Here is a 12,244-nt window from a genome sequence, read left to right as displayed (position 1 = left end):
TTAATAGAACTGGTCGTCACACAGTTTAAACAACTCAGACGTATTGTGGGAATTGCTGTTCTCTCAACGGCTCTCCTATCGGTAATAATCAAAAGAAAAACTACAAACGTACAAGTGGTGCATTCCTGTTTGGCTTGACTGTGACTCGCACACGCACGCTAGCTCGAGCTAGACAGCCAAGAAGATGTTTGCCAACATAGCTGCGTTGTTTTTACTGTATTTTGTCCGAGTCAAGTGTGTTTCAAAAATTTACTGCAGCATATATTATGACCACTGCGATTGCGACTTCAAACCAAACATACAAGGTATGTAACAGGAAGTTATTTGCTTAATGATGGGGTGAACAAACGTTAGTGCTAGCTAGCTGTAACGTGTTAGCTATTATAGCTAAGAGATAAGATAAGACTTTATTGATCCCCCCAGCGAGCTAATGTTGGTTAGATAGCCTATACAGCTATCTAGCTATGCTAGTCTTTATTCTGAGCATTTCTGGAAATTGAAGACATGTTAGCACACAGCTAATGTTGCTAACGTTGATTGGTTTTGTAGCTAATGATGTGCTAGCAGTCCTTCTTTTTCCTTCATTGATGAATAACTTTGTTGCCTAGCTAGCTGACGTGCTTTTGCTTGCAAATCGGCTAACTTTGGATGTAAGGGGGGTCCGTGTAACGTTTATCGGTTTAGTTTTATGACGTGACTAGATAGAATAATACGTAATTGGTTGCAATATTTCAATTTTACTTTTTTTTTATATACCTGGTGTTTGTATATGCTCCATTGAAAAATGAAAATAGAATATTTTCTAAAACTGGAGTATTTCCTGTGTTCTTCCTCCCACTTCCTGTGGAGGGAGGAGGGGAGAGAACTCTGCTGCACGTCATCAAATGTCACAGTTGAATCAACCAATCACACCGCCAACTTGTTTCTTGCACTATTTTCAGTTTATTCGCTCCAGCGACCTGTTATTTCGTTCGTTCGTTCGTTCGTCACGTTCTATTAATACATCCATGGTCACGTCACATAGCAGGATTATACAAAAACTACCAGAGCGATATTCATGAAACTCGGTGGAGTAGTGTAGCATGGGCCAAGTTAGAACACATTAAGTTTAGGTGCAGATCAGAATCATTGGTTGGATACACAAATTAAAAGAAAATAACATTTGCCATACTTGGACCGGCTTCTTTTATATTTACGTCTCCTGATGAGTTTCTATACCGCCGATGGCCTAGCGCTAATGTATCAGTCTAGCAATGCGTCACCCCCAGTTTGGTTCGGCATTTGATATCAACTTTTTTTTTTGCTGTTTAAAATAGAGATCGATAAATACTTAATTGATCCAAAAATAGAGATCGATAAATACTTAATTGATCCAGAAAGAAATGTAAGAAAAGCACATAGCCAGATTCTAGGAAGAGAGGACGATGTCCACCTCTTGACATTTGGCCAGAGTAGGCCAGCCTAGGCCTACTGAAGGCTAGATCGAGCTGAAGACTATCAATTTCATTGAACTAACAGCACTGTAACTGTAGCACAGTGATTTTAACTTGGTGAAAATAGTGAAGATATGCTTTGAATAAATCTGTTATGGTGCTACGATTACATCAATATATAGACATCAGGACAGTTGATTTGATGAATATGCCAAGTATATTTATGTACTGGGCGAAGATGGATTATATCGTATGCTAGCTCAACGTAACGTTAGCTGACTACGGGGAACGCAGACAGAAATAAACTGAAAATAGTGCCAGAAACAAGCTGGTGGTGTGATTGGTTGATGATGTGCAGCAGAGTTCCCTCCCCTCCTCCCTCCAGATGAGGCGAAACACAGGAAATATATATATAATATTTTAGAAATTATTTCAATTTTCATTTTTCAAAGGAGCCTTTACAAAAATCGACAATTGGAAAAACGAGTCCAAATAGTCACATTTCTATTTAACATCAGGTATAAAAAAAAAATGCTAAATGGAAATAATGCAACCAATTACGTATTATTCTATTTACTCACGTCATTGATAAAATTAAACAGATAAATATTACACGGACCTGTAAGTTAATACATCATGTAACGTTAGCCTAACGTTATTGTAAAAAGTTAATTATGTTTTCGGTGGCGTGCGTGCTTTTTGTTTGTGCGTGTGTTTGTAGCAGGATTACGCAAAAACAACTGGATCGACATTCACGAAACTCAGCGGAAGGGTATAGCATGGTCCAGTTAAGAACCTCTTAAATTTTGGAGCAGATCGGAATCACGGGCCAGATCCACGAATACAAAACAGAGAAACAAAACTTAACAAAGCCAGCTCCCTGTGTGGGGAGGATAGAGACAGGGGGGTTGGACTGGGGTGTGTGGGGCAGTGTTGCAAGATGGGAAATGTTGAAGTATCGTACCAGAGGCTTAAAATTATCGTATTTTGAGGAAAATTGTTGTGTGTGAGTCATAACCAAGAGAAATAGGCGTAAATGTGTAATTTCAAAAAACATGGCTATTTATTGAGACAACTTCTTTTTCTTTTTTTTGCCTCAAAACCATTCTCACAGGAGCTCATACTTTGTTTCTCTATTTTGGTGCATGAGGTTACAACTAGCCTACAGTACATCCAGCCATGACTGGAAGCTGGTTAATAAATCTACATGAAAACAGTTTTGGTAGCCTAAATATTTGATGCTGTCCAAGAGTCCTGCATTGTTTAACATTTAGCCCTATTTGTGGTAACATGAACCTGAAAAATAGAGATCATAATTTCACTGATTGCTCAAGTAGATCGACATTTCCGTCCGACTCTTTACAATGGAAGTGGACAGGAACAGGAAAAAGCGAAAATGTGTAGCCTTTTCCGAGTCGGGAAGCTCATGGTTTAATCTTATCTCAAATCAAATCAAACTTTATTTGTATAGTGCAATTCATACACAGAGGCAACACAATGCGCTTTACAGAGAGCAATGGGGGCGGTGGGCATAGGTCCCATCCCTACATATTCCAGAGGGAAGCAAAAAAAAAACAGTTTCACCCAGGGGCCAGAAAGTGAGCTGTAAAAATTATTTCCTGACCTCTCTCAACGAGACAATCGAGCAAGCTCCTGGAAAATGTTTGTCTATTGGCTAAGAACACACAGAGCAATAAAAATGGGCTTAATACTTCATAAGAGAGACATGACTAACAGTAGAGTGCACAAATAGCCCACATAGTAGGCCATTATGTGTTAGCTATCCCTGTAGTCTCTTATATGATATTTAATTAAATCATATAACAAAGCATAGTAAGCACTTAGCAGAACAGGCTAATAGAGAATGCCGCAAAGCTGAGGTGGGGAGACAGAACCCCTGCTTTGCGGCATTCTCTATGAGCCTGTTCTGCTCAGTATGCTGTCCTGTGAAATGTAGGCTATTTGCAAAGTAAACCAAATGTTGAAACAAGTTACATTTAAACCGGAACTATTTCACCGACCGCACTACCACTGTAAACTCACGCTCTGTTTACTTTGTAGAGACCACACAGAGACCTCCGAGGGGCGGAAGTTACAGTATTACATCCTGATCTTGTCAAGACTCGGAAAATTAACCGATTACAACTGTCACAATATGATCAAATTATCGTACATTATGGTATTTTTGGCATTATTGATTGTACAGAGGGCAAAATTATTGTACAAATACGATAATTATCGTACATCTGGCAATGCTGGTGTGGGCGGAGAGCCTGGAGTGCACCGCACTTCCCCCTGCAGGCTTTGACCTGAGGGAGGTGCCACAGAGCCGGCCAAATACAGCCACCTATTCACCTCCAGTCATTTTTGGACTTGGATTACACAAAATGAAAACAAAACTTGGGAACAAAGCCAGCGTGTGGGGGTGCTACAGACACAGGGTTTGCCACACTGCCGCCCACTGCCTGTGACCCAAGGGGGGCGCCACAGAGCTGGCCAAATACAGCCACCCATTCACTTTGTTAATCCTGCTAACAAACAAACAAACCAAGAAACCACACTCGCCCATGCTACACCTCTCTACTGAATTTGTGAAAATCGGTCTGGTAGTCTGCGTAATCCTGCTAACAAACAAACAAACAAACACACACCACCAAAAATATTACCTCTTGCCCTGTGCTGTTGCTGGGGAGGAGGTAACAACATAATTAGAACATATTTCATAGACACAAAAAGAGAAAATATGTTTTACTAGATAGTTCCTTCCCTGACTATGGCATGTAACGTTAGTAGCTAAGCAACATGTAAAGTACTTGTCGGTTTACACGTTTGAATCTGACTGGTATTTCATCTTGGCAGGGCAAATCAAATTAAAGCCATAACTATGCATTTTTCTACCTCCCTAGCTTTGGAATGGGACCTCTATAAGAACCTCTATGGACAGCATTTGGTCCAGGATATAGTGTCAGAGGAGGTGGCAAGCTTCCTCCAGAAAGAGAGCCCTGACCGTCCCCTGGTCCTGTCCTTCCATGGCTCCTCGGGGACCGGCAAGACTCTGGTCAGCTCCATGTTGGGCAGACACCTCTTTAGCACGGCGATGGGCAGCCCATATATCCACCAGTTTGTGCCCACCTTACACTTCCCCTCGCCCAAACGTGTCAAACAGTACAGGGTAGGATATCTGACATCTTTCAGACCATCTCTGATCTCTCCTACCTCAACCCAGAGACTATCATACACACTACACTCACACAGACACCTCACATTGCCCTCTTATTGACACTGTAGTGTTGTCCCTCAACCAGTAGTTTTCTAGTATACAACTCTCTTTCTCCATCTCCTTTCTTCCATCTCTACCTCCAGCTGGACCTGAAGAGCTGGGTGGAGGGGAATCTGACAGCCTGTGCCCGCTCTGTCTTCATCTTCGACGAGATGGAGAAGATGCCCCCTGGGGTGATCGACATCCTGGAGCCCTTCCTGGGCCCTTCCCATGTGGTGTTCAGCACCAACTACCGCAAGGCCATATACGTCTTCATCAGGTACAGTACCCTAGCCCAGCCACTCATTGACCAGTCAATGCTGTCGCTCACCTCAAATGACCTTGAATGAGGCTCTTGAATTGAGCCCTGTGTAGAATCAGTAGTGCTTTCAGTACCCACTTTTCTACTGAAATGACGGCCTCTCGGTCTAGTATTCTGTTTTTGCAGGGAGAGGGGGTCATTATACTCAGTGATTTTGCTTTCGCTGCTAATGTTATGGAGGAAATATAAGCACCATTACCCCAGCTATGAGTTCCTCTTAGCTTTTGCATGGGTTTTTTAGCTGGATGTTTTCAGGCAGACTTCATTGTCTGACAGTGAATGGTTTGTTTGTGGACATATGAGCTCTGTTCATATTTCTCTCTGTGCCACTGTAATGGCAGTGTTGTATGTGTTCTGTTCCAGCACCACTGGGGAGAAGGTGATTAACGGGCTGACTCTGGAAGTCCGGCAGGCTGGCAGGGAGCGAGAGGAGATCAGTCTCAGGGATCTCGAGGACCACCTATCACAGGCTGTGTTTAATAGCAGCAGAAGTAAGAATTGTCTTGCTGCACAGGCTGTGTTTGATAAGGATATTTATAGCATGGCTTTATGTGATGGAATAAGACGTATCAGGGCTCAAAATTGCTACCGTTTTGGTCGCATATGCTCCCGAAATTTTATCTGTACAATGCCGAAATATAATTAGGAGAATTTGTGCAAGTGCACATAATTGTTCTGGTGTAGGGATGTTAACAATTAATCAACAAGCGATTCATGGTTGTTAAGGATTTGCTCGAGCACATGAAATTTACTCGATGTACTATCAAACAACGTGGTCTACTATCAAACGTGTTTGATAGATCGAGTAAATTGCACATGCTAGAGCAAATCCTTAACTAATTAACTAATCCTTAACAAATCCCTATTCTGGTGCAACCTTTTTTTTTCCATTCGGACCTTCCTCTGTATTCGCGTGCGGTGTTGTGCAACTAAAGTATTCCTCCCATCCCTAAAACGCCTAAACAGCTATATCTTGACTTAGGAGGGTCACAGAAACATAGGGTTTGAACTGGGACAAAGCTCTTGACTTCACGAACGTATCTAGCACCAAGTTATCAAGCTCAATTTATTGAACAGACAACGCTTTCTCTATGGGAGTGTGAAACCTCTTCTCCATTCATTGATATATAGTAGCCTACCAAAATCGAAAACTTAAACTGGCTCGAAATGACTTAAAAAACAAGGTGCTGATTGGAACCTTATTGGAAGAATACTTTGTGGTGATTTTTTTGTCACAGACACCAGTGACCACTCGGTGAGTTCAGAGCTTCCTGTCTTTGAAAACGAGAGTTTATGGTGTTTTTGAGGGATTTTGTCTATGCACCTATGGATCCATTGAGTGTGTTAGCGGCGACGGGCTGTATCTCGAGAGTGCACTGTTTGACAAAACTTTTAAATCGGCTGTTGTATATGATCGTAAATAACCTTATAACATGGCTTATAATGCTAAATTCCCAGCCTGTCCTTTAAATAAAGAGTCGATGCATTGCCACAAATGCAACCTTCTCTTGCATGCCGTGTGATTATTTACCCACAGTAGGGCAGTAGCTTTATCCAATTCGGCAGTAAGAAATGCATGGAAATAGTAACCGATTGCCCTGACTGTTGAACAAGTTGCAGGGGTGATGTATCTCTTTCTCTACTCTCACCAAGCCCCCAGGATTCGAAATCTAAAGTGAAGGTTTATTGAACCGCGCCATCTTGGCTAGATTTGTAGTCATTTGGCTATTTCCGGTGACTTTTGTACTTGCGCAGTTGAGCTTTTCTGTCCGACGCGCGTCCACGCACGTTCCCGGCTCTCCCCGCATTGATTTAGCAATGAAAACCGGCTTGCATATTAACCTGTTTTTGTAAAATATATCCATTGGAGAAATTATTTTTTCATCCAGGCATCTTAGTTTTAACAGGTTAAATATAACTGAACATGTTTTGTTTGCTAGTAGATGGTATTCATTCCGTTCGCGATAACGTTATTGCAGCCAGGCTAAATTCCTCCAGGGAGCCAGTGACCGGCGAGTTGAAGAGCTTCACTCCCCGCCAGCAGGAGCTTTGGCCGCTGCTACCGCATCTCGGATAACCCGCTGAGTTCGTGGCTGCTATTTCACATTCGCCCTTGATCAATCCCAATACCGATCCATGGTAATAATGAATCAATCGTTCAGATCAGATCGGCAGTGCTGCATGCATGTTACAACATCATTGTTAGCTTTATTAACATAACCATAGACTACATTTATCTCTCTAACGTTAGGCTATCCATCTTACACCAGTCGGCCATTCGATAGCTAGAAGCGGTGCCAACGTTGACCGTGGACGTGGACGCGCGTAGGACAGAAGTACAACTGCGCAAGTACAAAAGTCACCGGAAGGCCAGAAAAGCACAACTGCGCAAGTACAAAAGTCACCGGAAATGGTCAAATGACTACAAATTTGCCAAGATGGCGCGGTTCAATAGGGCTTCATTGTTGATAGCGGTCAGTGAATGGAGTGGCTGTATCCAGTTCTATTAATACATCCATGACTCTCACCCAGATGCACTTTCATACTGAAATTTGGCACCAATTCATTTTACATGAATCGGTACACGGTACTTTAGTCGGTACCCAACCCTAAATAAGTACTGCATGCGTGATCAGACAATTCATGGTGTTTGATGCAAGCCCACTCGACTGGACAGGCTGGCAGACCCTACCAGTGAACTACATGGTTACTTTGGCACCTGAAAAAATATAAAAACAATTACTAGACGGCTTGCTCGTGTTTGCTGCTTTCTCTAACAGTGTTTGTTTGGTCTAGGCGAGTGATAACGTTATAATGTTAGATTTGGGTAGAGAGACTACTGCTTCTTGTGGTGCCAACAAAGGCCTGCCGGCCACCAACAAAAAACCAGAGCCTACTGACTTACCGAGCGAGTGACAATGCGACAATCCCTAGTTAGGTATAGTGTGTGTGTATGTGTATATGTACATATATGACACACACACAATAATACATTTTTGTTATCATACTGTCAAAATCTCATACCATCCCATCCTAGCTATAATACAAAAATATATTACAAATAGGCATATTGTTGGTGCTCCTTACATTTTGATGGGTGCTCCTAAATTTTTTAAGCTGGGAGCGAGTGCTACCAAAAAAAAAGGTAAATTTTTAGCCCTGCTTGTGGATTTTTGCTCATCAAAAATCTATGGGAAAAAGCCTGAATGCTAGGCAGGATATTTAACCACCAAGCCTTCTACTAATAATACTTCAGGTAATGTTACTTCCTCCTCAATGAAGATGACGGTGTGTATCTCTCTCTTCCTCTCTCCAGGTGGCTTCTATCACTCCAGCATCATCCAGGAGAAGCTAATCACCAGGTATGTGCCCTTCCTGCCCCTGAGCAGGCGCCATGTGGAGCGCTGTGCTCGGCGAGAGCTGTGCCAACGGGGCCTGTGCCACCGCAACGACGTGGTGGAGTCAGTAGGGGGAGCCTTGGTCTACACACCTCAGCAGGGACAACACTTCTCAAGCACAGGCTGCAAGTCCGTACCAGCCAAAGTCAACCTTTTCCTGTGAGTCCACATGAGAGCCATGTTAAATCCCTCGTTTGGGATGAGGAAAAATATCTGGGACCAATCTGGGTTTAATGAAGAGATCCTAAGCGGTCGATTGGGAAGGAGTTTATAAGAGAGTGGACTGAATCATAAGTCTGGCTGATGGGCTGGAGAGGTTTATGGCTCTAACTCAACCCAAGGAGGCATGTGGGTCTTTGTTGATCTGCAGAGTGAAGATCTTAGCTGCCATTTCTCTGGCACCTAATTGGAAAGAGCAGCGTTGTTGGACACTCAATCTAGTGCTCCGGTGAGGTAACTCTCAGGGCTGTATCCAGATCAGAAGCATTAGGAGAGGTCCTCTGGTCCAGAGCCTTCATCCATGCAGTGAGATCTCTTCTTCTAATACCCCCTCCTCCTCTTCACCGTCAGTTTCCCTTTTAAAGCAAGGGGCGACAATGCTCACAGTGTACGGCCACCAGGTACAAGTCTAGGGCTTGAGAGTGTTGGGCCAGTAACCATAAGGTCATTGGTTCAGATATCCAAGCCGAATAGTTGAAAAATGAATTGATATGACCTTGAGCAAGGCACTTAACCCTTAAGGAGCATCTGCTAAATGACTAAAATGTAACCCTGGATAGCTGGCTATTCCTGGTTAAGAAGAGTCTGGTCCTTCAGCATCCGGCTTTGGGGCTGCAGGGAGTCTAACATGGTGAGACAACTGGGGTCAAGAATATGAAGAGAAAAAAGGGAACAGTGATGAGTTGTGTCCTTGAGTTGCTGCTCGTGAAAGGAATACAGATGGGGGAAGTACCGTTCTCAGGCCGCGTACCTTTTGGCCTGGCCTCGTAAGGCCATCCTGATCTAGCAAGCTCACATTCTGTTTGTCTCTGCAGATAAGTCTGGCCTTCCTCCCATCTCGAATGATTTCAGTGGGTGGGAGTACTTGCCTTGACAGACTAACTCCTTCATCTAATCAGCCTAACAAAACTTTTGCCAAATCCAGTTAGAAGAACGGCGAAACATATTTTCCTCCAAAACATTCTGGGTACTCTTGTTCTTGTTTAATTGTTATTATTGAGTCTATTTCTGCAATAACTGCACTGCTACTGCTCGTTGCTTTGGAAGACTATTTTGCCACGGGAACCAATCCAGGGTTACACTACTGGGGGGCAGGACAGTAGTCAGAACATACATCCCTGATTGGCCTGTAATCTGAGAGAAATCGTTCGAGATAGCTGGACGTCCACACCGATCTGCGGAGAAACTGAAAGTGAGCTGGCAAGCTCAGGATGGTCTTATGAGGCTCCTTTTGGACCACAGTATAAGGGTAAATTAATTGACGATTCAAAAGGTCCAGGTAGTATTGGGAAGGGGATCAATCTTCAGTCTTTGGATTTGTGAGATCTAGACGGCATCAAAAGTCTGCTTTTTTCATGTTGCTTTGTGGTGAGTCAAAGCCACCTTTTTAACCAGGAGGTGGCAGTAAAGCCTTTTTTGATAGCAGAGATGAAGAGGGGCTCAAGACAAGGGAAGAGAAGTTGGTGCTTTTTAATTGGTTTAAGTTATTGATTCTTTTAGTTTTTGAAGGGCTTTTATGTTTTTAAGACCATATAATTGATTTGCTAATTGTTTGAAAAATATTTATTTGGTACATGTTTATGAATAATGCACTTTACTGTATCGGATAGGATATCCAGGCAAATGTTTTGTGTTTCACCTCTGTATTTGAAATGTTTCTAGATACAGCTGAAAATCAGCCTACTGTTACAATTGATTTTGATTATGGACTGAAACTACATTAGATTAATGTTTATAATATGAACTATCAGTGAACCAACCTGAATTATATTTCATTTGATCTATGACACATTGTCTTGCACAGTCTCAGAAGGACTGCCCCAAGATCGCTGCATTAAACTACAGTAACTACCAAAGTACTGTGCAATGTCTTTATCCTGGAGTTATACAAGCAATATAGTTGATGGCGTATAACATGCATACCCTCTGTATGCATGTTATACTATTAAGATTATTTGTTTGATTCATATACAAAGAGTTGCCTATCTGTATGTACATTAGTGCTACCAGGGCACACCCAGGGTCCATTTTCAATATCATCATTCAACAGTTGTATTTATATCACTATGTGCTATATACTTGAACAATTAAATAATCATTTTTACTGTACTGTTGAATATCCTTAGTCTCATCTTTTTTTGTGTACTTCATATCGTGTGATTGAACTGGTTGCTCTTATGTTTACTTTGTTTCAGTCAAGTTTTACATACTGTACAGTACATGATTTCCCTCCATTAAGTGCCTCTCAGAAATGCATGTGAATATTAGGCCTATGCTAGGTGAAAGTGTTAGTGACCAGTTAACCAGTGTTGCCCCAACAGGCCATCTGGGTCGTGCCAAGCTCATTTTGAAACAAAATGCATGTTCTAATCCTTGTGAGTGAAAATAAACATCCAATTCAAGTGATGACTTCCATGTTTTTACTTTATTGAATATACATGCAAGCGTTTTCCTTTTTCATCCAAACTTTCCCTCGCACTTTTACTTAAAGCCACACTAAGCCATTCAACACGTGCATATATGCAAGCTGTTAATGATTTTTGACAGGTTTTCATTATTTGAGTAGACCTAGACTAGATCACATAGTGGCAGGGGAAGCTTGTCATGGTAAGCATGGCAAATGTGAAGTGACATGCTGACAAGTTGTAACACTTTGTGACCAGAATATAGTTATGCTAATGGACATGGTCACTTCTGACCCCCCTCCCATTGGCACACACACACACTCAGCGAATACACACACTGCAGAAACATTTGACTGCATGTTTTATTTGACATGCTTTAATTGATATACTGTAGACACATGCACCACATTTTCTTGCACTCCTTTGCACTAAAAAGTTTAAAAGTTAGTTATTTACTATGATGGGCAAATGTTACCAGATGTTACCCATTGAAATGTCTTATATAATACAAGTCTGTAAAAGCAAATGCTCCATTTTGCTATTGTTTTACTATTCTCACCAGTTGACCTTGTTAACGTGTATGTTGCTAGCAAATGACTAGTCTTTATATGCAGTTAGCTAGTGGTTCAACAAGCGCCAAAGGAGTGGTCAGTCTATGTAAGACTGTGGAGGATGAATGAGAGTGTCCACTACTACCTTTGGTCACCTCAGCACAGCTGGGTGTTATGAATATGAAGAGAAGCAGGTCTCAGCCTGCCCTGACAGATTGAAGGCTGATATCTCCATTGGATGACACACAACAGGAAATTAATAGTTTCTCCACAGGAAATGAACAGATGTCAAAGGTCCTCTGTGTGTGCTTGCGTCCGTGTTTGTGTGCATGCACAGCCCATACAGTATACTGTATGTGTGATTCATCCACATGGGTTACTCGCAACAGCTGAGAATTGAGCTCACCTCAGTTAGGGCCATGATCGTACATCTGCTCACAGCGTTCAGAAGCCCTTCAGTCATCCTCATATATATATGCCACTTCTCCCCTCAGTCCTGCAGTGATGACTTCATTAGCCACCCCCCCACCCCCCCCCCCCCCCGCCAAGTGAGGATGATGAGGGCCAATGCTCTGAGAGGGCTCTTCACTCCAGCTGCCGTTGTTAAAGGAAAGGCTTTTCTGTATCGCCATCCTCTGGACAATAAGACTCCCATAT

General features: G+C 42.4%; 1 protein-coding gene across 1 annotated transcript; it reads left to right on the top strand.

Moving 5' to 3' along the window:
- Window positions 1-184: 184 nt before the first annotated feature.
- Window positions 185-11,016, top strand: tor2a (torsin family 2, member A; the record flags this gene model as incomplete). The annotated part of the gene is made up of 5 exons (XM_084457622.1): window positions 185-305; window positions 4,340-4,605; window positions 4,797-4,972; window positions 5,378-5,505; window positions 8,331-11,016. 5 exons carry the CDS (start codon window positions 185-187, stop codon window positions 8,573-8,575), a joined length of 936 nt encoding a protein of 311 aa, XP_084313748.1. The 3' UTR covers window positions 8,576-11,016.
- Between the last annotated feature and the right edge of the window lie 1,228 nt (window positions 11,017-12,244).

The sequence above is a fragment of the Borostomias antarcticus genome, assembly GCF_949987555.1.
Source record: "Borostomias antarcticus genome assembly, chromosome: 23".
Lineage (NCBI taxonomy): Eukaryota > Metazoa > Chordata > Actinopteri > Stomiiformes > Stomiidae > Borostomias > Borostomias antarcticus.
The sequence above is the reverse complement of the archived record's forward strand: the minus strand, read 5'-3'. Positions and strand labels throughout refer to the sequence as shown.